Source organism: Euleptes europaea, chromosome 4 (genome assembly GCF_029931775.1).
Source record: "Euleptes europaea isolate rEulEur1 chromosome 4, rEulEur1.hap1, whole genome shotgun sequence".
NCBI classification, from domain to species: domain Eukaryota; kingdom Metazoa; phylum Chordata; class Lepidosauria; order Squamata; family Sphaerodactylidae; genus Euleptes; species Euleptes europaea.
The window spans coordinates 114,600,993-114,626,992 of NC_079315.1; the positions used below are offsets into that span (position 1 = coordinate 114,600,993).

General features: G+C 45.3%; 2 protein-coding genes across 2 annotated transcripts; both read left to right on the forward strand.

The window, feature by feature from the left end:
* The first annotated feature begins 892 nt into the window (after nt 1-892).
* On the forward strand, nt 893-4,299 carry IER3IP1 (immediate early response 3 interacting protein 1). Its single transcript, XM_056848859.1, has 3 exons — nt 893-995; nt 2,766-2,867; nt 4,237-4,299. The coding sequence occupies exons 1-3, from the start codon at nt 905-907 to the stop codon at nt 4,290-4,292; spliced, it is 249 nt and encodes an 82-aa protein (XP_056704837.1). The 5' UTR covers nt 893-904; the 3' UTR covers nt 4,293-4,299.
* Nucleotides 4,300-14,310: 10,011 nt separating this feature from the next.
* HDHD2 (haloacid dehalogenase like hydrolase domain containing 2) lies at nt 14,311-25,676 on the forward strand. The gene is made up of 6 exons (XM_056848861.1): nt 14,311-14,414; nt 16,224-16,432; nt 18,661-18,745; nt 22,931-23,147; nt 23,231-23,294; nt 25,551-25,676. Exons 1-6 carry the CDS (start codon nt 14,314-14,316, stop codon nt 25,652-25,654), a joined length of 780 nt encoding a protein of 259 aa, XP_056704839.1. The 5' UTR covers nt 14,311-14,313; the 3' UTR covers nt 25,655-25,676.
* Nucleotides 25,677-26,000: the final 324 nt, after the last annotated feature.

Below are 26,000 nucleotides of genomic sequence, written 5' to 3' on the forward strand. Positions count from 1 at the left end.
GGAGAGTGAATTCAGACAAGCATTAGTATGTAAACGTTAACAGTATGTAAATGTGAATAGCAGGCGTGATGGGATTAGGTATGGAATGCAGAAGAGTCTGTGATGTCGAGGGGAGAGATGGGTGTGGAGAAATCAGCATTGGTAATGGGCCATGAATGCAAGGTCTTTATTCAGCCCAGGTAAATGCAACAGAATTCTGCTGCAGATTTAAGAGTAGCAGTTCTCTTACAAAGGAATTTCAAAGGGAGATTAGAAAGAGAAACTGCTGAATTACAGTTGATATTCAAACTAAAGTCAATATATTTTCAACAATAATCCATTCTTTTTTACCTTTTCTGATGACTTTTATTAATTGCTGAATTGTTTGTTTATTTTTATTTTTTTTTTGAAAAACAAGAACAACTATCCTAACCACAACACAAGGGCGGGAACGGGCCAGCGGGAGCCGCGCCGCCCCAGGCCCGGCGGCGGCGGCGCGTCGTCGGTGACGTCACGGGCTCGTCATCCCTCCCCGCCACCGCCTCCCGCCTCACTGCGCCTGCGCCGCTCCAGGCCCGGCGGCGGCGGCGGCGGGTCTTTGGTGACGTCACGTCTCGTCATCCCTCCCCGCCGCCCGCCTCCCGCCTCACTGCGCCTGCGCCGCTCCAGGCCCGGCGGCGGCGGGTCTTTGGTGACGTCACGTTCTCGTCATCCCTCCCCGCCGCCCGCCTCCCGCCTCACTGCGCCTGCGCCGCTCCAGGCCCGGCGGCGGCGGGTCTTTGGTGACGTCACGTTCTCGTCATCCCTCCCCGCCGCCCGCCTCACTGCGCCTGCGCCGCCAAGGCGGCGCAGGCGCAGTAAGGCGGGCGGCGGCGGCGAGCAGGGCCTAGTCGGGGGGCCGCCGAGGCGGCGTCCGGCGTCGGGGATGGCCTTCACGCTGTACTCGCTGCTGCAGGCCGCGCTTCTCTTCGTCAACGCCATCGCGGTGCTGCACGAGGAGCGCTTCCTCCGCCGCAGTGAGTCTGGCCCGCCTCGGCCTCCCCGCCACCCATCCCCGGTTAGGGTTGCCAAGTCCCGGCGGGGGGGGGGGGTCTCTGGAGATTTGGGGTGGGGGGGTGGAACCTGGGTAGGGCGGGGTTTGGGGGAGGGACCCCAGCAAGATAGGATGTCTCCCCCCCCCCTCCAAAGCAGGCTGATCTCTGTCCCCTGGAGATCAGTTGCCATTCCGGGAGATCTCCAGGCCTCACCGGGAGGCTGGTTACCCCACCATGGTGCTCACCCTCAGGTTGGGGGGGGGGAGTTAAGAAGCTAGGGTTGCCAACCTTCAGGTGCTTGTTGAATAACGTTAGTTAAAGCAATTGGGCAGCACCACAGCTCACAAATTACAAATAGAAGAATTCAATAGAAACCACACATTTCATTAGGCATAAGCAAAATATTCAAGCAGCCTACTATAAAACGTATTCAAGCAGCCTGCTATAAAACGCCAATCATTAATAGAAGAATTCAATAGAAATTCAAAAGAATTCAATAGAAATGATTGGCGTTTTATAGTAGGCTGCTTGAATATATTTTGCTTATGCCTAATGAAATGTGTGATTTCTATTGAATTCTTCTATTTGTAATTTGTGAGCTGTGGTGCTGCCCAATTGCTTTAACCTCCAGGTACTAGCTGTAGATCTGCTATTGCAACTGATTTCCAGCATTGTCTACTTTCGGTCTATGGAAATCCTCTAGTGGATCTAGCCATTTTCTATATAATCCACTGCTTACACTGTCTCAACTATTTTTTTTCCTTATGATTATGTCACTCAGACCCTTGTGCATTCTGGTTTCAAATATGGGTTCGGTGGCAGTTCAGTTTAAATCTACACAGAAGATTTGCTGGTCTGTGTAATCCATTAAACTGTCTGTGATGTTAAATTGGGCCCAGATGCTTAAGAATAAAGTCAGCAGACTGGTGCAGGCTGTCATGGGCAACGAACTCCATGGACCACAGTTCTGAAGAGTTTGTTTTCTGTATTTGAGAGCCAGAGTGGTGTAGTGGTTAAGAGTGGTGGTTTGGAGCAGTGGACTCTGATCTGGAGAACCGGGTTTGATTCCCCACTCCTACACATGAGCAGCAGATGCTTATCTGGTGAGCCGGGGTGGTTTCCCCACTCCTCCACATGAAGCCAGCTGGGTGACCTTGGGCTAGTCACAGTTCTCTCAGCCTCACATACCTCACAAGGTGTCTGTTGTGGGGAAGGGAAGGGAAGGTGATTGTAAGCCGGTTTGATTCTCCCTTAAGTGGTAGAGAACGTCGGCATATTCATTTCAATTCAATTCAATAACCTTTAATAGGCATAATACAAAAAAACAGCTCATACAGATTCTCATGAACGAGAACAATTCACACAAATAACGTCGGCATATAAAAACCAACTTATTCTATTTTTCTCAGCTTCTAGGATTGTCATTTCTAATTATAATTGCTTTTACTTTCTGTGAGATCAGCTAATGAACTTTTAGTCCATTTTTTAGTTTCTCATAATTTTCAGTGATTATTTTGTGTTTTAACATACAGTTCTAGTTTTATGGATATTCTCACCATTATAATGCATATTTATTCCATTTCTGATTATTATTTCAAATAAATTACCTCATGTTGAAGTAAAGATTAGAAGTCTGCCGTAGAATGTGGAGAAAGTAATCTCTTTTCTCCAAGATAGCTCACAAACATCAGTCGATGGTTTCCATTATGAAATATTTAGTGCTCGTAATCATTTCTTTTAATGTTAACGCAGTTGGCTGGGCAACAGACCAAGGCATTGGAGGGTTCGGAGAGGAGCCGGGAATTAAAGCACAATTAATGAATCTGATCCGATCTGTACGAACAGTTATGAGAGGTAACACAAATACAAGAATTCTTTTGTTCGAAAGCATTGTTGGAGTATTTTTCTTTGTGACGCCTTCCACAACGAAGGTGCCTGTTGCTGCTGTAACTTCGAAGGAGACCAGGGCCTGCAAAACGGAGTTATCCCCCAGGCCTACGGTTGAGGACAGCTATAGTTTCCCATCATGGCCGGCCTCCCTAACCCCCCTCCCACACACACTTTTGCCAACTGACATGTGGGAATTTGGCTGTCTGCAGACCTTACTACGGCCCTTATACAACTGAGCACCAATTGTTATGTGATAAAATGTGTATTTTAAGGGGCCCGAATGTTATTGCTTATATATATATTGTTTTATTCTGTGAGTTTAAGCTGTTTATTGTATTTATTATACTTATGGTATTGATAGTCATGTTGTGAGCTCCCTGAGCCCAGCCGTGGCTGGGGAATGAGGGCAGGGTATAAAACTAAATTAAAAATAAATAAATGAAGACGTTGCAAACTACGCTGCATGTTGCACATAGGTTGTGTTTAGCTCGATTATTTTGTTTTTTAAAAAGTAAAGCATGCCTCAAGCTGAGCAGGCAACAGCAGGGCAAAATGGTTCGTTGGCAGCCATGTTTTATGTTCAAAATGCCCCCAAGCAGTTTTCCAGCCTGTTGGAAGAAATGTTCAGGTGTCATCATACTTGAAGGATGAGGGTTGTTTAGTAACAGTCCAAATTATAACCAGTGAGGTGACAGTTTTAAAGGGGTTTTAATTTTGAAATACACTGTTGACAATACATTACATTTTGTCTTCCTAAAATTAATGCCCCGGTCTCCAACGTGTTCCAAACACAGCACATTTTTACAGAGAAAATATATTATTCCCCCCGCCCCCCAGCATAAGACCCCATTTTGGAGTCAGGAAGCAATTTTCCTCCAGGCCTCATTGGCCAGGGATCATGGAGGGTTTTTTATTTTTTTTGGCCATCTTCTAGATATGGTCACTGGGGGAGGAGGAAGTTGTGAATTTCCTGCATTGTGCAGGGGGTTGGTCTAGATCAGGGCTTCTTAAATGTTTTCCGCTCACAACCCCTTTTCGCTCGAGAAATTTTTACACGACCCCAGGTACATAGGTATATATATGAGTAAATGTTTGATTTTATATTGCCAGATTTTTGCGACCCCCACATTCAGTTACGTCACCCCATATGGGGTCGTGACCCACAATTTAAGAAGCTTTGGTCTAGTTGACCCTGGTGGTCCCTTCCAACTCTATAATCCTATGATTCTAAGTTTCATTTTCAAAAAGTGAGCTCAATCAATTTAATGAAATGCTGTTTGTCATTTGTGGAGAAAATGATTCCTTTAATGCTCTTTTTACTTTTCTCTCGCAGTGCCATTAATTGGAGTGAACACTGTAACGATTGTATTGCTTCTGCTGTTTGGTTGAAGGCGACCTCTTCTGAGCAACTCAGTGATCATCCGGAACAAGTGGACTGCAGACTGATCGGCATTGTGTCTCTTGGGATCCACTCGGGCTCGGCTGTGGAAACCACCCCCTTTTCTCAATAAAGACACCCTTTGTATTTATTGCATTCCTTAACATTCACTCCCGTTTAATTCAATCAGAAAAGTGAGTTCACTCAAAAGTGCTGTAAAGATTCTGAACTGGAAACATTTTCTCACTTGACTTTTAGTGGTGTCGTATTTACAGTATGCACTGTAACATATTGTAATAGTCGCTTAAAGGTGCTGTTTCTTAAATACCTTGTTACTCAGGACTGAATTTCCGTATTGCATACTCAAGGAAGGGGTGTGTGTTTGTTGCAGGTTGAACTTTCTTTCAGTAATAATGACCACACAAACAAATAGACTAATGGGTGTGCTTTGAAGAACACAAGGCAAAAACCAGGCCAGAGTTCTATATAGCAAATATAGAAATTGAAATTTTGGCTGTTGACACACGTCCAAGATGGCTTTCAGTAGAGCTCAGTGGCTGATTATTTTTTACATACCAGTGACAGGTTGACAGATTAACAAATGTGTTTTAAAATTGATTATATCTTGCAAGTGCTGTACAAAACTTTGTAAGATTAGATTTTAATAAGATGGATACAACTCCTCAAAGATCCTTTAGTAAGTAAAGTTCTTATTCTAATGTTTTATTGTGTTTTTATTGTGCTTCCCCAGGGTTTCCAAGTGTAAAATATTTGTAATTGGAATCTTTTATGAAATGAGCTATGGATACTCAGTGTAATCTGTCTAAGTGAATTCATTTTAATGACTTGAAACAGATTTACAACTTGAAGGGAGACGAGGCATTATTATGACGGCCCTTCACTTTTTGGAGAAATAACTTGTTCCAAGATGAAATTATTTAGCCATAGTCTTCAGTGTGTGTTTATAATTTAAATTTAAGACACCATTTTTTAATTTGAAATCGCTTTGCAGTGACCTGTAAAATGAAAGTGCTCAAGTGGTACTTCATTTGGGTGATATTAGATCTGAAATAGTGTGGCTGGTGGTTGTCACAACAGTGATTTTAGTTGTGATCAGAGAAGTTTTCGCTATTATCACGGTGGGCGTCCTGAATTCTACCTTCTAGTGCCTTTCGTCAGCATGCAGTGAAAGTTGTCAAAGAGTAGCCATCTGTTGGTTTAAGTAAGGGCCTGAATGGACACCGAAGATCATCTATCAGTAGTAAATATTTGTTACTCAAGATGTTGAAATGTTCTTACTAGCTAGAATAGTTTTACCAAATCTAAGGTAATGTTAATTGCAGAACTCCAAATTCTGTTTACTGGTCACAAGCTGGTCAAACTGATTTAGTTATAACAGTTAAGCACGTATGTTTCACATTTAAACCTTTGGGAATTATGGCACCTAGTGTTGTGTCTCTGTGACACACCTTCTCTAGCTAGTTTTTACTTCTGTTACATTAACCTTTGCAATTATAATTCAGGTTTGCTCGATTCTCCTTCATTGGCCTGATGTTTAGAACAGCTATAAGAGTTTGTTGTGAGAGCGACAACTTCCTGCCTTCCTATGTTTCAAATAAATAAATATAAATAATTCTCCCCTGTGGAATAGCACAGAGAAGTATTTTTAAAAATCCTGCTCTTAGGATGCAATCCACAGGCTGCTGACAGTTGCAGTTAAATTAGTCCTTGAGGTTTTTGTACATGTCAAAATAATCTTGGAGGTAAAAAACATCTGTTGGCTGGCCTTTTTTCACCACTAATACATCCCAACTAAATATGGGGTTTATTATCTCAATAGTAACTATGAACTGGGTCATAGAACAGGTGCACATGAATGTTTGCTGTGGCTAAATGAAACCTTGCTATGCTGCTCTTAATTGTTTTTGGTTGAGGATTTAAACTGTAGATTGACTTCTTCCCTCCTAGTTCAGGAACTCCTGTCCCTAAAAAAAATGTTGCCATAGTATGTGTATATAAAGTGCTGTCAAGTCACAGCTTTGGACTCTACGACATTCTACCCCACTGGGTCCCTGTCCACCCCAAGCTCCATCCCCAAATGTCCATGAGTTTCCCAACCTGGTTCTGGCAACCCTATATCCTCCATCAGGAGTGGTGGTGATGGCTGGCAATCCTATTACGTTCATCAGTTAAAAGCTGGCTGGAACAAAAGGACTTAAACACCCACTTGGAGGGTATTCCAATGTTGGGGGCAGGCCCTGAAAAGGTCCTGTCCCTTATTGCCAATTTGCAGGGGATTACGAAGGGAAGGGAACAAGATTAAAACAGCAGCTTCCAGGCAAGACTGTGTGTGTTAAGTGCCGTCAAGTCGCTTCCAACTCATGGCGACCCTATGAATGAAAGTCCACCAAAATGTCCTATCTTTGACAGCCTTGTTCAAATCTTGCAAACTGAAGGCCGTGGCTTCCTTTATTGAGTCAATCCATCTCTTGTTGGGTCTTCCTCTTTTCCTGCTGCCCTCAACTTTTCCTTGCAAGACTACATGGGGATAAGTGTCCTAAGTGGTTTGTTTTATTTGTGAAGAGGGGAGATTTTCCCGGGCGTGATTCTCAAGGCTTTGCTTCTACGGCACTCGCAAAGCTCCCTTTCATTTCTCTGCATCGGGATGTGTGCAGGCAGAAGTTCAACAGGGGCCCAAAGCCTACTGCAATAGGAAAGGGAGCTAGAGCCTTCCTGTACTTAGTCGCCGTCCAGTTTGCTGCCGTCAGCGCTCTTTGCAAATTGCAATGCAAGGTTGTTGGCAGCCCGGAGCTCTCAGCCATCTCACTTCTCAGCTAGGGCATGCCAGCCGCTTGTAGCAGGGATGTCCACGTGGAAAGGTGTTTATCCAAGTGCCTGTCTAAGAGAACACCGACGTCTAACAAGGAGCTAGGGAGGTGGTACGTGGGGATTTCAATGATGGGGTGCCAGTTAGGGACTCATACATTGTGCAGCTGCTGAAGCTCCCCCCCCCATTTTTTTTTTTTACTCAGGCGCTTGTCAAGACAGCTTAGAGGGACGTTGTGGGTCCTGACATATTGGCGGAGGGAGGGGAGGAGGGGGCTTTTGCCGCCCGGCCCCTTCCCCCGCCAGCTGAGAGCGTCGCTCTAGCCGCAGGTGAGTGCAGCCGAGACGCTGCTCGAACAGCGCCCCCCCCGTTTGCCGTAATGGTACGATCTGACTCCTGATGTGATGAACAGCGAGGACGGTACCAATTATCTCTCGCTTCCAAAAGGGGGGGGAAATAGGCCGCCCCTCGATTTCGTATTTTAAGAGGTAGTGGATCAATCCGTGGGGCGGCTGCCTTGGGTGGAAGGACAAGACCACCTCCGAGGCGAGGGGGGAATCTTACCTGGGCAAGTCTTTCCTCCTATCTGCAGAGGCATTATTATGACTCGTGGCCAGTAATTTATTATTTGGTAAACAAATTATACCCCAAAGGCATTTAATAATGAGAAATCTAGAATGTTTAGATGCTTCTGTGGGTCCAGAAGTGCCCGTGGAGGCTGGCCGTTGCGACTCTGAATGAGTCACTGGCCTGGCTTGGTCCTCTTTTAAATCAGACTCTCCCACCAGGGTGGGTATTTTCTGCTGTGTGTCTGAATTGGTGCAATATTGCCTTATTCAGTAGTTTATAGTGCAGAAATATAACATAATAAACTGGCTCCAGCATCTGGCTTGTATGCTGAAGATAGGGATGCCAGGTCCCTCTCGGCCTCCGGTGGGAGGTTTTTGGGGCGCAGCCTGAGGAAAGTGGGGTTTGGGGAGGGGAGGGAGTCCATAGAGTCCAATTGCCAAAGCGACCGTTTTCTCCAGGTGAACTGATCTCTGTCGGCTGGAGATCAGTTGTAATAGCAGGAGATCTCCTGCTACTACCTGGAGGTTCAGTATAGGAATAGCTATGAGCAATGCCAACAATATTCTGGCTATATATTCACAGTACGTGGTAATATACCCACCAATAACATATATTCCCAACAAGCATATGTATTTATTTCTTTTCCATGTAAAATTTCCCCAAAGCACAAGTTCACAACAATTCCTATGTAAGGTAAGTATGGAATAAAGTCAATTGAAATGTCTTTAAAGATGTACTTCTTTTCTTTGCAGCAGTTGATTAAAGTTAGAAGTACCTTACATAGGAATTGTTGTGAACTTGTGCTTTGGGGAAATTTTACATGGAAAAGAAATAAATACATATGCTTGTTGGGAATATATGTTATTGGTGGGTATATTACCACGTACTGTGAATATATAGCCAGAATATTGTTGGCATTGCTCATAGCTATTCCTACACTGAATTTCTCATCTTATGATAAGTGTATAGAGGTGTCTGATTTGGTTTTCACTACCTGGAGGTTGGCAACCCTAGCTGAAGATCCCCCAGCATCTCTAGTTAAAAGGACCAGGTAGCAGGTGATGTGAAAGACCTGGGACTCTGGAGAGCTGCTGTCGGTCAAAGTAGACAATGCTGACTTTGATAAGACCAATAGTCTGGCTCCGTATAAGGCAGCTTCATGCATTCAGCTGTTCTGTCTCTGTATGAGTTGCTATTCTGGGCTAGCTTACCTGCTGCCTTACAGTTCTTGTTTCCTGTCGCTCTGCTCATGGTGTTCTGTGCACAGGTCTGTCTAGGGACCACTCATCTGTGGGAGTGCAGGAAGAACACAGAAAGTGGTACTGGCCTATCTCAGAACTTCATTTTGTTTTCCAAAGCAAGTTCCTAGTCCTTATGTCTGTAAACATAAAGTGGAAAATACGTGTGTAACCCCAACTGAGATTTCCTAAGACAGAGGGCCGATTAAATTAGAAGTCAGTACGGTGTAGTGGTTTGAGTGTCAGGCTAGGGTCTGGGAGACCCCAGTTCGAATCCCCACTCTGCTACGGAAGCTCACTAGGTGACCTTGGGCCAGTCACACACTTTCAGCCCAACCAACCTCCCAGGGTTGTTGTGAGAATAAAATGGAGGGGAGAGAATGATAATGAAAGATGCTTTGGGTGAGAAAAGTGGGGTGTAAATATCTATCTCCATGAATGGATTCTTGGGATTGCTGGTCAAGCATCAGGTATGCGTGTCACTGTTGCCTCTTTCCCACAACCAGTTAAACCAAGATAAATGATCCGAAATAAGGGAATTCATGGAAATTTGCAAAACGTATATGGGTTGCAGAATTAAGGTGCAGATTTTAAAATTATTTTTAGCATAGACACCCAACCCTGTATCCAGTTCTCATGCCCCTGTGACATATTTCTCATACCCCAGAGTCACATAGTTGACACTGGAAAGTTAGGAATGTCCTGTGTGTGTGTGTGTGTTAAGTGTTGTCAACTTCCTTCAAACTTACAGTGACCCTATGAATTAATCACCTCCAAAACGTCCTGCTATTAACAGACTTGCTCGGGTCTTGCAAACTGAGAGTTGTGGCTTCCATGATCAAGTCCATCCATCTCTTGTTGGGTCTTCCTCTTTCCCTGCTGCCTTCAACTTTTCCTAGCATGATTGTCTTTTCCAGTGACTCTTGTTTTCTCACAATGTGACCAAAGTACGATAGCCTCAGTTTCTTCATGTCAGCTTCTAGGGAAAGTGCAGGCTTGATTTGTTCTAGAACCCACTGATTTGGTTTTTTGGGCAGTCCGCAGGATCAGTTAAACTCTCCTCCAGCACCCCGACTCCTCAAATATCAAGGATTCTGCAGGGGCGTTCTAGTGTATTCGATAACAGTCGCTTAACCTTTGTCTACCTTGGAGATAAATTGACTTTCCTTTTGATAAACGGAGGTCTCCGCAGGTGACAAAAAATAATCTCTGCACTGACTCGTCATGCCTTAGAACAAGTTCTAGTGTCTGGTTTTATCAGTGGAGAAGACGAACGATCCTTTATCTTCAGGGTTCTGATTAGATTAGAAAGTGCCAAGATAGCTGAAAAGTCCACACTAAGCAAAATTTCCCAATACTCTGATAAAAGTCCAAAATTTCTGGAGGCTGTTTGGTACCAGTCACAAAACGTGCAGAACTTTGTAGAAACTTCCCAAGTCAGGGTACTGAAAGCGCTGTCTCTAGTTGTGGTGGTGGAAAGGTCTGTCAAGTCGCAGCCGAGTTCTGGCAACCTCGTAACGTTTTCAAGGCAAGAGATGGACAGAGGTGGTTTGCCATTGCCTGCCTCTGCATATAGACCTTGGACTGGCTTGGTGGTCTCCCATCCAAGTACTAACCAGGACTGACCCTGTTTGGCTGCCGAGATCTGATGAGATTGGGCTAGCCTGGGCCATCCAGGGCATGGCAGAGACAAACATGGTTTGGCATTGCCTGCCTCTGCATAGTGACCCTGGACTTCCTTGGTGGTCTCCCATCCAAGTACTAACCAGGACTGACCCTGCTTAGCTGCCAAGATCTGATGAGACAGGGCTAGTCTGAGCCATCCAGGGCAGGGCAGGAGAACCAATACACCACAGTTGGCCATTGCCTGCCTCTGCATATAGACCTTGGACTGGCTTGGTGGTCTCCCATCCAAGTACTAACCAGGGCCGACCCTGCTTAGCTGCCGAGATCTGATGAGATCGGGCTAGCCTGGGCCATCCAAGTCATGGCAGAGACAAACAGAGGTGGTTTGCCATTGCCTGCCTCTGCGTAGCAACCTTGGACATCTTTGGTGGTCTCCCATCCAAGTACTAACCAGAGCTGACTCTATTAGCTTCCAAGATCTGATGAGATCAGGCTAGCCTGAGCCATCCAGGTCAAGGCAGGAGAATAACAGAGGTGGTTGGCCATCGCATACCTCTGCATATAGACTTTGTACTGGCTTGGTGGTCTCCCATCCAAGTACTAACCAGGGCCGACCCTGCTTAGCTTCTGAGATCTGACAAGATTGATCTAGCTTGGGCCATCCACGTCCGGGCTATTTCTAACTGTTGGGTAGCAAAAAGTGCTGGAAAATGCATTTAATTTCTTCATTCATTTCGATCCTGCTTTTCCTTCAAGGAGGGACTGTGGCTCAGTGGCAGAGCATCTGCTTGGCATGCAGAAGGCCCCAGTTCAATCCCCGGCATCTCCAGTTAAAGGAACCAGGCAAGGAGGTGATGTGAAAGATCTCTGCCTGAGACCCTGGAGAGCTGTGGAGAGGGGCTGTGGCTCAGTGGTAGAGCCTCTTCTTGGCGTGCAGAAGGCCCCAGTTTCAATCCCCGGCATCACCAGTTAAAGGGACGGGGCAAGAAGGTCTGATGAGATCGGGCTAGCCTGGGCCATCCAGTTCATGGTAGAGATAAACGGGGGGGTGGGAAGGGCCATAGCTGTGAGGTAGAGCATCTGCTTGGCTTGCAGAAGGCCCCAGGTCCAATCCCCGGCATCTCCAGTTAAAGGGACCAGGCAAGTAGGTGATGTGAAAGACCCCTACCTGAGACTCTGGAGAGCCGCTGCTGGTCTGAGTAGACAATACTGACTTTGACGGACCAAGGGTCTGATTCAGTATAAGGCAGCTTCACTGTGTGTATGGGAGATCAGAGAGTCGTGAAATTTAAGGTAAATCATGCATGGTGTGTCGAATGTATGCATTTCATAGGCCTTGCTTCATTAGGTAGCATAAGTTAGCCTGAATTAGTAATGGCTCATCGAAGCTGTGTGAAGCGCTGGGATGTAGTGGTTAATGCCTGGCTTTTGTTCTGCCAAAGAGGTTTTAATCTCCACGTAACTGGGTAAAGTAACGTCCTCTCGCAGGTGGGTCCCAGCGACTGCCACAGCTGCTTATGACTTCCTGTAACAAAACCAAAGAGGCATTAAATAAAAAAGATTCCCATTGTTCTGATGTGCAGTTAGTGCCCTGGAGAAGTTATTCAGCTAGTACCAGGCAGTAACTTCTTACAACTAACTATTTGCCTGCCAGCGAAAATCCCAGGAAACAGAACACGGGCCCTGTCGTTGGCGTCTTTGAGCATCTACGCAGACATTAAAGTATCATTTGTATGCTCAGAGAAACATCATGAAATAGACTGGTGGGCATAAACATGGCTTTCACACCCACACACTATGGGAGGGGCCATGGCTCAGTTGTAGAGCAACTGCTTGGCGTGCAGAAGGTCCCAGGTGCAATCCCTAGCATTGCCAGTTAAGGACCAGGCAGTAGGTGATGAGAAAGACCCCTGCCTGAGATCCTGGAGAGCTGCTGCCAGTCTGAGTAGACGATACTGACTTTGATTGGTCAATTGTCCAATTCAGCATAAGGCAGCTTCATGTGTTTGTATGTAAGCTCTCTGTCTCTTGTGGCCTATGAACTTTTCAGATCTGGGATTCAGATGACGGAACCCTTTTTTGGCATATACTGAGACTAGGCTTGCCAACCTCCAGGCGGGGCCTGGCGATCTCCCAGTAGTTTAACTGATCTCTAGATGACACAGACCAGTTCCACTGGAGAAAATGGCTGCTATGGAGAGTGGACTCTGCTGAAGTTCCTCCCCTGCTCAAACCGCACCTTCCCTAGGCTACATTCCCCAAATCTCCAGGAATTTCCCAACCCAGAGTTGGCAACCCTAATTGAAACTCAGAAACTGGATTCTTTAATTTAATTTAGGTGAAGTAGGAATGTCATGTATACTCGTTTATTTTCAATAGCTTCCATTGTACCAGTGCGATTTGTGCAGCTTTGATTCCTTCGTATCTTGCTTTTCTCATGTTTAGTTAAATTACTTCTAAATAAAGTTTTTAACTAGAACAGTGTGTGATTATTGGCTGGGATAAGCAAGGTTTTCGTGTGGGACTTGGAGCCAGCGTGGCGTAGCGGTTAAGATTATCAGACTAGGATCTGGGAGACCCGGGTTTGAATCCCCACTCTTCTAGGGAAACTTGCTGGGTGACGTTGGGCCAGTCACATATACTCAGCCTAACCTACCCCATAGGGTTGTTGTGAGGGTAAAATGGAGGAGAGGAGAATGATGTAAGTAGCCTTGGGTCGCCACTGGGGAGAAAGATGGGGTAGAAATGAAGTGAATAAATAAATGTGTGTGTAAAGCGCTGTCAAGCCGCAGCTGGCTTACGACAACCCAGTAGGGTTTTCAAGGCAAGAGACGTTCAGAGGTGGTTTGCCATTGCCTGCCTCTGCATAGAGACCCTTGTATTCCTTAGTAGTCTCCCATTCAAGTACTAACCAGGGCCAGCTCTGCTTAGCTTCTGAGATCTGACAAGATCAGGCAAGCCTGGGCCATCCAGGTCAGGGCTGCAAATAAATAAATGAATAGACTTCTGATTTCCCCCCTGCAAGTCAGAAGACCAGGCCCTGGGGAAAGGTGAATTCCAGAGGAAGAATTCACCCTCCGCATTGGCGCGTTGCTAAAATTCCCTGCCTTCTTTTCACCTGCTGTGCCGCGCAGAAGAGATGGGACAGGGAACAGGCCTCGCGGGGGTCCTTTGGCTAGTTCTGCCAAATCGCATGGCTCTAAGCAAGGCCTCCCACCATCTGTGCCTCCGAGTCCCCCACCTACAAAACCGACATGCGACCTGGGCCGCTTTGCAAAGCTCTCCCAATGAAAAGCGCGGCTGTATTGCTTTGCAATTGAGTAATGCGGCGGCAGTTGGCACCGGTTCTCCCTTTTAACAGGGAAAAACAAAGACCCAGCGCTTGAATTAAGACAGGCCCAGCCTCTTAAACTGAGTTGGACATGCAGTTTCTCTCTGGGGTGTTTTTTTTTGGGTGTGTGTGTGTGTGTGTGTGGATAGAATATTTAGACTTTTTGCCAAGATAAAGCACAATTCACGTATAGCAAACTGGAGAAAATGCTGTCCCATCAATTATGTATAGATTTTTTAATGTCGCCTGTTCTTTCTCGGTCTGAAGGGGCTCATTCCGCATCCTGGGTGACGTTCTGACTTCTTTCCAGGTTTGGCACGGAGGAAGCGCGTAACAGACCGCCTGTTTAGAATTTGTCCGTTGTTTTCGCACCGTTTTGTGACTCGTTCTTTGTTTCTTCTCCCGCCGCCTTCTCTCCCCCCCCCCCCCCGGCATGAAGGATGGCAGCCCGGCGTGCGCTCAAAGCTGTCCTGGTGGATCTCAGCGGTACGCTTCACGTCGAGGACTCAGCTGTGCCGGGGGCCCAGGAAGCTCTTAAACGGTGAGTTGCCTCCTCCTGTGAAAGGAACGCCCAGCGCTCTTTTCACAAAGGCTGCCCGTTAGCTAGAAGGAGATTTTGCCCGCAAGGCCACTGGGGAGAATAAGGCACACATGAACACACATGGAGCTGCCGTATACCGAATCAGTACTAAAATGTAAGCGTAAACATACATGACTTCAAAGATTGTGACATGATTTTATAGTGATTTTAGTCAAATTTTTGTAACGGGCTTTTGCCACATGCAATAAACCTAGAATCATAGAGTTGGAAGGGTCCGGCAGGGTCATCTAGTCCAACCCCCTGCACACGGCAGGAAATTCACAACAACCTCCCCCCCACACCCCCAGTGACCCCTACTCCATGCCCAGAAGATGGCCAAGATTCCCTCCCTCTCATAATCTGCCTAATGTCATAGAATCAGCACTGCTGACAGATGGCCATCTAGCCTCTGCTTAAAAACCTCCAGGGAAGGAGAGCTTACCACCTCCCGAGGATGCCTGTTCCACTGAGGAACCGCTCTAACTGTTGGAAAATTCTTCCGGATGTTTAGACGGAAACTCTTTTGATTTAATTTCAACCCATTTGTTCTGGTCCGACCTTCTGGGGCAACAGAAAACAACTCGGCACCATCCTCTCTATGACAGCCCTTCAAGTACTTGAAGATGGTTATCATATCACCTGAACCTATGAAAACCTACTGAATCAATATAATCTTAGGAGACTGGCAGCACCTGTCCAGGCTTTCAGGCAGAGGTCTTCCGCATCACCTGCTGCAGGTGTAAAGTGCCATCAAGTCGCAGCTGACTTGTGGTGACCCCAGCAAGGGGCTTTCAAGGCAAGTGAGGTGGTCTGCCATCACCTTCCTCTGCAGAGTCTTCCTTCGTGGTCTCCCTTCCAAATTCCGACCCTGCTTAGCTTCTGAGATCTGACGAGATCGGGCTATACCATGCCACTTTCCCTCCCACATTACCAAGTACTTAATCCTTTTTAACTGGAGATGCTGGGGAATGAACCTGGGACTTTCTGCATGCAAAGCAGAGGCTCTTCCACTGAGCCACAGCCCCTCACTGAAGGTTCAGGTGAACTTCCACATTCAGAGGCTGTAAACCTCTGAATCTCAGTGCCAGGAGGCAGCATCAGAGGAAGGCTTCGGCCTCTATGTCCTGTTGTTGGACCACCAGAGGATCTGGTTGGCCACTGTGTGTGTGAGGCAGGATGCTGGACCAGATGGGCCACTGGTCTGACCAAGCAGGGCTCTTCTTATGTTCTCTTCTTAAGGCCTCGGCCTCTGTGTGCCCCGCTGTTGAACCTCAAGAGGAACTGGTTGGCCACTGTGTGAGGCAGGATGCTGGACTAGATGGACCACTGGTCTGATCCAGCAGGGCTCTTCTTATGTTCTTATGAAGGCCTCGGCCTCTATGCCCTGTTTTTGGACCTCCAGAGGATCTGGTTGGCCACTGTGTGAGACAGGATGCTAGTCTAAATGGATGGCTGGTTTGATCCAGCAGGGCTCTTCTTATGTTCTTATGAAGGCCTCGGCCTCTATGTCCTCTTTTTGGACCTCCAGAGGATCTGGTTGGCCACTGTGTGAGACAGGATGCTGGACTAGATGGACCCCTGGTCTGATCCAGCAGGGCTCTTATAGTCTTAAGCTGCATCCTGGGGATTTCCCTTTCTGTTCAGCTCCTAATTGACCCTCACTCCGTCAGGTATTCCCACAATTTATGACGACATAAAGTTTTAGTTGCCCGCAAATACCTATTTTCCCGTGTAAGCGCACACCCTAGTAATCTGCTTTCGCCGGCCCAGGTTGCGTGGTGCTCCGGTTGCCATCAGGTTTGTGACCAACACAACCAAGGAGTGCAAGAGGGATTTGCTGGAGAGGCTGAAGAAACTCGACTTTGACATCCAGGAAGACGAGATTTTCACATCTCTGACGGCAGCCAGGAACCTCCTGGAGGAGAAGCGTGTCAGGCCATTGCTGCTTGTGGAGGAGAGCGCTCTGCGCGATTTCAGAGGTACGATCGGATCTAAACGAACTGAGCAGAAGTGCATTTGAAAATGTGAAAAAAGGTTCTGCTTATGTGTGATAGAAGGGGCAGGAAGGTGCATTTGAAAGTGGTGGTGGTGTAAAGTGCGGTGAAGTCGCAGACAACTCATGGCGACCCCGTAGGGCAAGAGACAAGAGGACAAGAGTTTGCCATTGCCTGCCTCTGCGTAGCAACCCTGGCCTTCCTTGGTGGTCTCCCATCCAAGTACTAACTAGGGCTGACCCTGCTTAGTTTCCGAGATCTGACAAGATCAGGCTAACCTGGGCCAGCCAGGTCAGGGCATTCAAAAAGAATATGTCACCGTTCAGCATGGAGATTGAGAAATTTATTTAGATCAGTCTGGTCCCTCTCTTTAGATCTAGTGCGATGTTGACTTCAGTGGGTCACGGCTCCACACACACACACACACACACACACAATGTTTTGCTCCTGTTTTCAGTAGTTTAAGTACGATGAAAGATATTTAAGCTTCTGTTAGTAACTACTATGGAATTATTCTTGGATAATCTTCGTGTAAGATTTGTTTGCCGATGGATGAATGTAATCCAGTCTTTGGTTAATGGACCCAGATGCTGGCTAGGAGAGATGCAAAATCCACAAGGTTGCTCCTGCTTCTCACGTTTCGTAATGGTGGAAGGGACACAGCTGAATCCGGTCCTCAAAGGGCTATCCTGTACCTAAGGCATCCTTCAACGCAGACGCAGTGTGGTGTAGTGGTTAAGAGCGGTGGACTTCAATCTGGAGAACCGAGTTTGATCCCCTTCCCCTCCACACTGCTGGGTGACCTTGGGCCAGTCACAGTTCTCTCTGAACTCTCTCAGCCCCTGCTACCTCACAAGGTGGCTGTTGTGGGGAGAGGAAGGGAAGGTGATTGTAAGCCACTTTGAGACTCCTTAAAAGTAGAGAAAAACTGTCCACTGTTGCAGTTCATGTGGCCATTCACTTCTGTATGGTCCATGCGCACTTAAGGAGTATGAGAAACCTGGGTCTTGGATGTTTAGTTAGGTTTGCCATCCTCCTGGTACTTTAAAAGATAGCAACAAGCACTGATGGCACTGATGTAGATTGCTAGAAGCCATCCTCTGATCTGTAAGCTATATTCTTTTCAGCGTCTGAGATAGCTAATCATCTCTCGCTACCTTTTCACTTCCCTGATGGACAAAGCCATGGCGAAATGGGTCTTACCAGTTTCCCATCTCGGGATGAAGTAATTTAATTTCCAACTGCGGCTCAAATTGATGAACCTTGTTCTTTATCTCGCTAGCACACTTTGGTGTTTAGCATTACGAAAAAGCCAGTCTGGGTTTTCCACTTGACTTTTAGAGCTCGCCTCCTCTCTGAGTCTACTGGAGCCGCTTTGCCTCTTGGTGTGTTTTGTAACTGTGTTTACATCCACTGATTTCTGGACTTTCTGCATACTTATATGCTTAGATAGGATTGCGCTTATATATAAAAATAAGTTGTGTGCCATCAGTGCTTGTTGCTATCTTTTAAACTTCCTACTTAAGCATGAGGTTTTTTTTTTTTTTTTCATCCTCCAGATACTAGCTGGAGATCTGCTATTCCAACAGATCTCCAGCCAATATGAGAAACTTGGGTCTTGGACTTTTAGTCCACTACGAGTATGAGAAACTTGGGTCTTGGACTTTTAGTTAGGGTTGTCAACCTCCTGGTAGTAGCTGGAGATCTCCTGCTATTACAACTGATCTCCAAGTGACAGAGATCAGTTCCCCTGGAGAAAACGGCCGCTTTGGCAATTGGACTCTCTGGCATTGAAGTCCCTCCCCTCCCCAAACCCCACCCTCCTCAGTCTCCACCCCAAAAACCCCTTACCAGTGGCGGAGGGACTGGCAACCGTAGACCCCCTAGAGAAGCATCTAACAAACAGTCTCTCCACCTAACCTGCCTGTTCAGATTGTTGTTGGGATAAAATTGAGAATAGGAGAACTGTGTCTACCTTTCTGAGCTTGGAAAACAGATAGGTTTAACAACAGAATAAATGCATATAAAATAAGAGTAACCGATCTGAGAATGGGAAGTCTGTATGCATATGTTCCTTTTGTCGGTTCCCTATGGTACATCTAAGATTGGTTCTGTTGAAGACTGCTAGGTCGTTGGATTGTTAAATAAAGAAAAGGAAGTAAACATCACTGAAGCTGACTGTTTCAATGACATTCTTTTCTTTTCTTTTTTAGGACTAGATACAAATGACCCCAATGCTGTAGTGATCGGGCTGGCTCCAGAACAGTTCAATTATCAAATGATGAATCAAGCTTTCCGGTAAGTAGAGGTCTGGTCTCTGTAGGGTTGCCAGCTCCAGGTTGGGAAATACCTAGAGATTTGAAGGGTGGAGCCTGAGGAGGGTGGGGTTTGGGGAGGGGAGGGACCTCAGCAGGGTATCATTCCTTAGAGCCCAACTTCCAAAGCAGCCATTTTCTCCAGGGCAACTGATCTTTGTGGCCCGGAGATCAGTTGTAAGACCTCCAGCTACCACCTGTGGGTTGGCAACCCCAAGTTTCTGTAATGCTCCTTCTTAAATCCCTCATGAAGACCAAGATTGTATCAATGTCTGCTCAGGACAATGTGGTGATTCATGTGTATTAACGCATACATATACTTGTTCGTGTCTAAAGGAGGAGTTGGATGTAGTGTTGCCAACCTCCAGGTGGCACCCGGAGAAACCCCACTATTTCCACAGCAGAGTGGGGATTCGAACCTGGAATTTCCCAGATCTTACTCCAAGACCTTAACCACTACACCACGCTGGCTAGCCTGGGCAATAATATGTGTGTGCCATCAAGTCGCAACCAACTCAGAGCAACCCCAGGACCATGGGGTTTTCAAGGCAAGAGACAAACAGAGTTGGTTTGCCATTGCCTGCCTCTGCGTAACAACCCTGGACTTTCTTGGTGGTTTCCCATCCAAGTTCCAACCAGGAGCCTGGGCTATACATTAAGTACCATCAAGTTCCAGTAGACTTCTGGTGAACCCATTGGTTTTTAGAGTCAAGAGAGTGACAAAGGTGGTTTGAAGAAGAGTTGGTTTTTATATGCCAACTTTCTCTACCACTTAAGGAAGAATCAAACCGGCTTACAATCACCTTACCTTCGCCTCCCCACAACAGACACCCTGTGAGGTAGGTGGGGCTGAGAGAGTGTGACTAGCCCAAGATCACCCAGCTGGCTTCATGTGTAGGAGCGGGGAAACAAATCCAGTTCACCAGATTATCCTCCGCCGCTCATGTGTAGGAGTGGGGAATCAAACCCGGTTCTCCAGATCAGAGTCCACCGCTCCAAACCACTGCTCTCAACCACTATACCACGCTGGTTTGTCATTGCCTGCCTTTGCATAGAGATCCTGGACTGGCTTGGTGGTCCTCAACTGTGTTCCAACTTTGCTAAAGAGTCTCTGTTGGGCTGTGAGCATTATCACTTTGTCAGCTTACGGCACTAGTTACATTTCTACCCATCATAAAGAGGTTGGGAGAGTTTGCTGCATCAGCCGAGATGCCTTTCCTGGTGATCCTTATCTCTCTTTTTTATTGGAGATCTTATCTAGAGGGTGTTTATTGCTATGTAAATGGCTGAGGGGAGGATTGTCTCCCAGTGCTTGGTGGTACCAGGCAGGATTTCTCGTGCTTTGTGGGCTTGCAAAAAGTCACTCTGGGTTAGGCAGTCTCGCTAACGCAAAAAAAGGATGAGGCCGGGTCAAACATTGCAAAGCAGTAAAACCAACGATCCTGATGCCAGGACAGTTCTGGTGGGTGGGGGGAAACTCCAGCAATTTCAGGCCGCTTGGCTGAGATCTACCTCCAACAGTTCCGTTGGAGAACTTTCTTAGGAAGAACTGTTCCTCAGTGGAACAGGCTTCCTCGGGAGGTGGTAAGCGCTCCTTCCCTGGAGGTTTTTAAGCAGAGGCTAGATGGCCATGTGTCAGCAATGCTGATTCTATCACCTTAGGCAGATCGTGAGAGGGAGGGCATGAGAGGGAGGGCATCTTGGCCATCTTCTGGGCATGGAGTAGGGGTCACTGGGGGTGTGGAGGGGGGGAGGCGGTTGTGAGTTTCCTGCATTGTGCAGGGGGTTGGACTAGATGACCCTGGTGGTCCCTTCCAACTCTGTGATTCTGTGAAATAAAAATGGAAACTGGAGAGTGGTCTTGGATCTAAAATTCTTGAACAAATTTGTGAGGTACCGATGCTTCAAGGTGGAAACAGTGAGAACTAAAGCAGAATCTCTACAGAAGGGAGAGTTTATGACATCAATAGACTTGACAGAGGCATATCTCATGTGCCGATGTTCCCAGCACACCGTCATTTCCTCTGGTTCCCCTTTGTTTTTTTTGTTTTTTTAATATTTCTATTATTTTCTCCAAAATCTTAATTCAGCTTTTCAACAAGTTTAAAAAGTTCATTATCATCTAAATTACAATAACAAAAAAATAACTTTGTTGATACATTATAACGTTAAACTATAAATTTACATTTGACCTCCCTCCACCTCCTTCCATCTAGAAATAAAATTGTTTCTCTTTTGTAAATGATTACTAATCTTACATTTCGTTACCTTCACTAGTATATGATTACTTCGTAAACTGATTATAATATAACATATTTTCCATTATTATAGATTTGACTTATGATAAAAAAATATTTTTACTTATGTATATAAAAAGATTAGTTCAATGAATACCCTCTAAACAACCCCATTTGAAATTCATTTTCACAGTAGGTTTTCCATGCCCCCCATTCCTCCAAAAATTGCATATTGTCTTTTTGATTTATTAAAGCTGTAAGTTTCGCCATTTCCATCAGGTCCATCATTTTTTGTATCCAGTCTTTTCTATCTGGTATTTCATTCAGTTTCCATTTCGCTGCATATGTCAATCTTGCTGCAGTAGTGGCATACATCAAAAATGATCTTTGGGTAATTACAGTGTCCGGTAACATGCTCAATAGCATCATTTCTGGTGTCTTTGTAATATTATTCTGTAGAATCAGCTTGATTTCATTGTATATCATATCCCAAAAATTTTTAGCCTTTTCACAGGTCCACTACATATGATGAAATGATCCTATTTCTTTTTTACATTTCCAACATTGTGGGGACATTGTTTTATAAGTCTTTGCCAGTTTTTTCGGTGTCAGATACCAACAGTACATAATTTTGTAAATATTTTCTCTTAATGATTGGGAGAGTATGGATTTCATGTCTTGCGACCAAAGTCTTTCCCATTTATGAAGTTGTATATCATGACCTAACATCTGTGCCCAATTAATCATAGTAGGTTTTATTCTTTCTTGCTCACAATAAAGTTCCAGTAATAGCTTGTAAGCTATTACTTGTAAGCTAAGTGTTCATTTGTATCCAGTATAAGTTTTTGAAAGGTCGATTTATTTCTTAAAAATCCCACTTTTTGATCTTGAAGAAAAATTGATTTTATTTGATAATATTGGAACCAGGTTAAACTATCTTTGACTTCCTCATATTCTTTAAGTGAACATTGTACTCCTTCCCACTTTAAAAGATCTTGGTAGGTAATAAATTGGGCCGGTCTTAATGGTTTCAACGTCAACATTTCTTGTGATGAAATCCATAATGGAGTTTTTATTTCCAACAAGTGTTTATATCTGGTCCATGTTTTAAATAAAGATGATTTAACCATATGTTGCTGAAATGATGTATGTGTCTTGATTTTACCATACCATAAATATCCATGTCAGCCACTTCTATTGTCAAAACCCTCTAAGTCTAATAAACGTGTATTGTACAGTTCCATCCAATCTTTAAGCCATACTAAGGCAGCTGCTTCAGCATATAGTTTAAAATTAGGAAGTGCAAAACCACCCCTATCTTTAGAGTCCACCAAGTATCTATAGGCAATTCTTGATTTTTTTCCCTTGCCAGATAAAATTCATTAAATCTTTTTTCCAAGCATCAAAGTGTTTTACTGGGGATATTATAGGAAGATTTTGAAACAGAAACAATAATCTCGGTAAAATGTTCATTTGTGTAGTCGAGATACGTCCAAGCAAAGAGAGTTTTTTATTTGACCATATCAACATATCCTTCTTTATTGTTTCCCATAGTTTAACATAATTATTTATAAACAAGTCCTTATTTTTGGTAGAGATCCAGATGCCCAAATATTTTATTTTATTTGCTTTTTCCCATCCTGTCTTGTCAATAAAATCGTGCTGTTCCGCTAATACCTTGAAAGAAATATTGGATTCTTATAGTGAGGTTTCAGGATTTAAAATTAATCAAGAGAAAACGCAAACAATCTCCTCTGGTTCACCTTTGGAAAGCTCCATTTCCAATAGAAGGCTATGCCTTTCAGTCTGACACCTGCTCCCAGAATATTTTCGAAGCTCCTTGCTCTTCTTTTATTATTCAGACACTCCCAAGCCTCCAGGGTTAATGATGCTTGTCTTTTCTTTTTTCTTTTCCCCCTTCCTTTCTCCAGGCTAATCCTCGACGGGGCTCCCCTCATAGCCGTACATAAAGCTCGATATTACAAGAGGAAAGATGGTCTCGCTCTTGGCCCCGGGCCATTTGTTACCGGGTTGGAATATGCCACCGACACCCAAGCTACTGTGGTGGGGAAACCTGAGCGCACTTTCTTCTTAGAAGCCCTGCGCGGTACCAACTGTGCGCCAGAGGAAGCCATCATGATCGGCGATGTGAGTGCTTTAGTACTTAACCCACCAGAAGATCTCAGCTGAAGAATCACAAAGTGTGACTTTTTTTTTGTCCCGCCTTGCAGGACTGTAGGGATGACGTTGGCGGTGCTCAGAATGCTGGCATGCTGGGTATACTGGTCAAGACTGGTAAGTGCTAGGCAAATTCTGGCATCGCCTCTGCTCGTATGCTATGGGCACTTTCTCTAGTATGTGGCCACGGTTGCTGTGCTTGGCATCAAGTACCTGCTATTGCAGTCATCCAAAGTACAGCCATGCTTCTAGTCCTTATTGTCACTGAGGAAAAAAATATGAAAGGCAGTGTCTGCTAGAACCACTGAGAACAGAGGGATCCTTTGCAGGATTTTCAGAAACCAGTTGGTGAGGCTTTTTCTCCCAGGTCTACCCCGTGTTTTGCACCAGTAGTGGCTGAGTACCTTTTGTGCTTCCTTTTTGGTATTTCACTATAGTGTAAGTAGAACCCATTGGTTCTCTCATGTAAGCTGTAAACGCTCATATTAATACCAACTAAGAGAAGCTGCAGCAAGCCAACGTGGGAGAGCCAGCGTGGTGTAATGGTTAAAAGCAGCAGACTCTAATCAGGAGAACCAGGTTTGATTCCCCACTCCTCCACATGAAGGGCGGACTCTAATCTGGAGAACCGGATTCGATTCCCCACTCCTACACATGAGCGGCGGACTCTAAACTGGAGAATCAGGTTCAATTCCCCACTCCGCCACATGAGCAACGGACTCTAATCTGGAGAAACCAGGTTGGATTCCCCACTCCTCCACACGCATCCTTCTGGGTGGCCTTGGGCTAGTCACAGTTCTCTCCGAACTCTCTCAGCCCCACCTACCTCACAAGGTGATTGTTGTGTTGAAGGGAAGGGAAGGCGATTGTAAGTCACTTTGAGACTCCATAAAGGTAGAGAAAAACGGGTTATAAAAACCAACTCTTCTTTTTCACTCTGAGATGGTGCAACAGGATCCTTGTCGACTGCCACAGCAAAACAGGGATCAGGTGCATGTGTAGGAGTTGGGCCAGGTCTTCGTCACCTTTTTGTTCAAAATCATCACAACAAAGGATGCCAGCTTTCCTGTAGACTGTATCATCCTGCCTTGTCAGTACGGAATTTGGGTTTCCTTGATGCTCTATCCCCCTGTTTGTTTATTTACTCGTTTACTTTGTTTTATTTAGTTATTTAAGGTTATTATATTCTGCCTTTCTCAGTGCGAGGCTAGGCGGATGACACAGTGTTACTCAATACAATTGACAGGATGGGAGGTCCGATAAACAGTGCGATAGAGTTTGGATTGCAGAAATCTGACACTGAGCTGAAACAAGGCATAAGCATTTAAACAGGGCATGTTAAATGATGCAGGAATTACACAGTAGGAGCACACTTACAGCATTATCGTTGATTGATGATAGACATATCCTGACCAGATAGGAAATACATTACAAGACCTCAGTGTGAGCCAATGTAAACAGTGAATATTCCAGGCTTTACACCAATAAGTGACAACAGGCCACACAATGCAGAAGACAATTACTTTTCAGCATACCTTTATATGTATTTCAGGCAGTGTTTCTAAAATGTGGAAATGTGTGACCACTGAAGAAGGCCCCATCATTGTCAGTGGCAAGATATATTTCACTTAGGGTTACCAACTGCAAGGTCGTAGCAGGAGATCCCCTGCTAATTCAACTGATCTCCAGCTGATAGAGATCAGTTCCCCTGGAGAAAATGGCCGCTTTGGCCATTGGACTCTATGGCATTGGAAGTCCCTCCCCTCCCCAAACCCCACCCTCCCCAGGCTCCGCCCAAAAAAGCTCCCGCTGGTGGCGAAGAGGGACCTGGCAACCCTAATTTCACTCCTTATATCCCTCAAACATTAGATTTACACTGCTCAGGATCGATGAATCAAGGAGCTTCTAAGGGATAAAGGAAAGGAAGAAGGCCCCATAGGCCGAAACGCGTTTGGTTGTGTATTGGTCATTTACATATATTTATAATCATCAACCATGTTTGTAAATTAGCAATTATCTTTTTAGAGTCTTTTAATTGATCAGCCTAATTTTTGGGCCTAGTGTTTCTAATTGGGTGTATACTATACAATAAGCAATATTAGTATTTTGTATAAATTTGCAGCTCACCTTTTAGGTTCTCTGCCTTGCTAAGGTTGAATTTTCCCCCTTTTTGTTAATTCCATTGTTTTGAACCTGGGTCTCCCAGATCCTCTGGTTTGCTAACCACTACAACACGCTGTCTGTCTGGGGATTGTGAGTCATTCCCCCCAAGCCTTGGCCCAAATTCTATCCGAGCTAGTTATATTATATATAATAGTATATATAATATAATAGTATATATAATATAATATTTGCTTTCTGCTGTCATCGTAGGCAAATACCGCAAAGGTGACGAAGGCAAAATTAACCCTCCTCCATACTTGACTTGTGAGAGCTTCCCCTGTGCTGTGGACCACATCCTCCAGCATCTACTGTGAAGATACCTAAAAGGTTTGGAACGCCACCATCCGGCCCTGTGAGTCGAAGCATCCAGCGTCCTCGTTCTGAGAGCCAAGCGGCACGACCAGCGAATTCTGTGACACAGCTGCATCTGGACTGTACCAGACTGTGTGTGTGTGGGGTGGGATCACACATTTGAATGCTTCCTACATAAAAACAACTCTTCACTTGGAAGAGTAGCTTTATGTGCAAAATGGGTTTTACCCTAGTATAAGAAAAAGGAAAGAGGGCTGCACCAAACCCAACGGACACCAAAATACAGCAATTGGTGGAAGGGAAAAATTGTTTAATAGCTAAATGGTCACTACGTGTTTCTCATGTGCT

Coding starts and splice junctions, on each gene's coding strand:
- HDHD2 (XM_056848861.1), top strand. CDS start 14,314: ATGGCAGCCCGGCGTGCGCTCAAAGCTGTCCTGGTGGATCTCAGCGGT. Junction 16,433..18,660: donor CGCTCTGCGCGATTTCAGAG/GTACGATCGGAT, acceptor TTTCTTTTTTAG/GACTAGATACAAATGACCCC. Junction 18,746..22,930: donor ATGATGAATCAAGCTTTCCG/GTAAGTAGAGGT, acceptor TCCTTTCTCCAG/GCTAATCCTCGACGGGGCTC.
- IER3IP1 (XM_056848859.1), top strand. CDS start 905: ATGGCCTTCACGCTGTACTCGCTGCTGCAGGCCGCGCTTCTCTTCGTC. Junction 996..2,765: donor GGAGCGCTTCCTCCGCCGCA/GTGAGTCTGGCC, acceptor ATGTTAACGCAG/TTGGCTGGGCAACAGACCAA. Junction 2,868..4,236: donor TGTACGAACAGTTATGAGAG/GTAACACAAATA, acceptor TTTCTCTCGCAG/TGCCATTAATTGGAGTGAAC.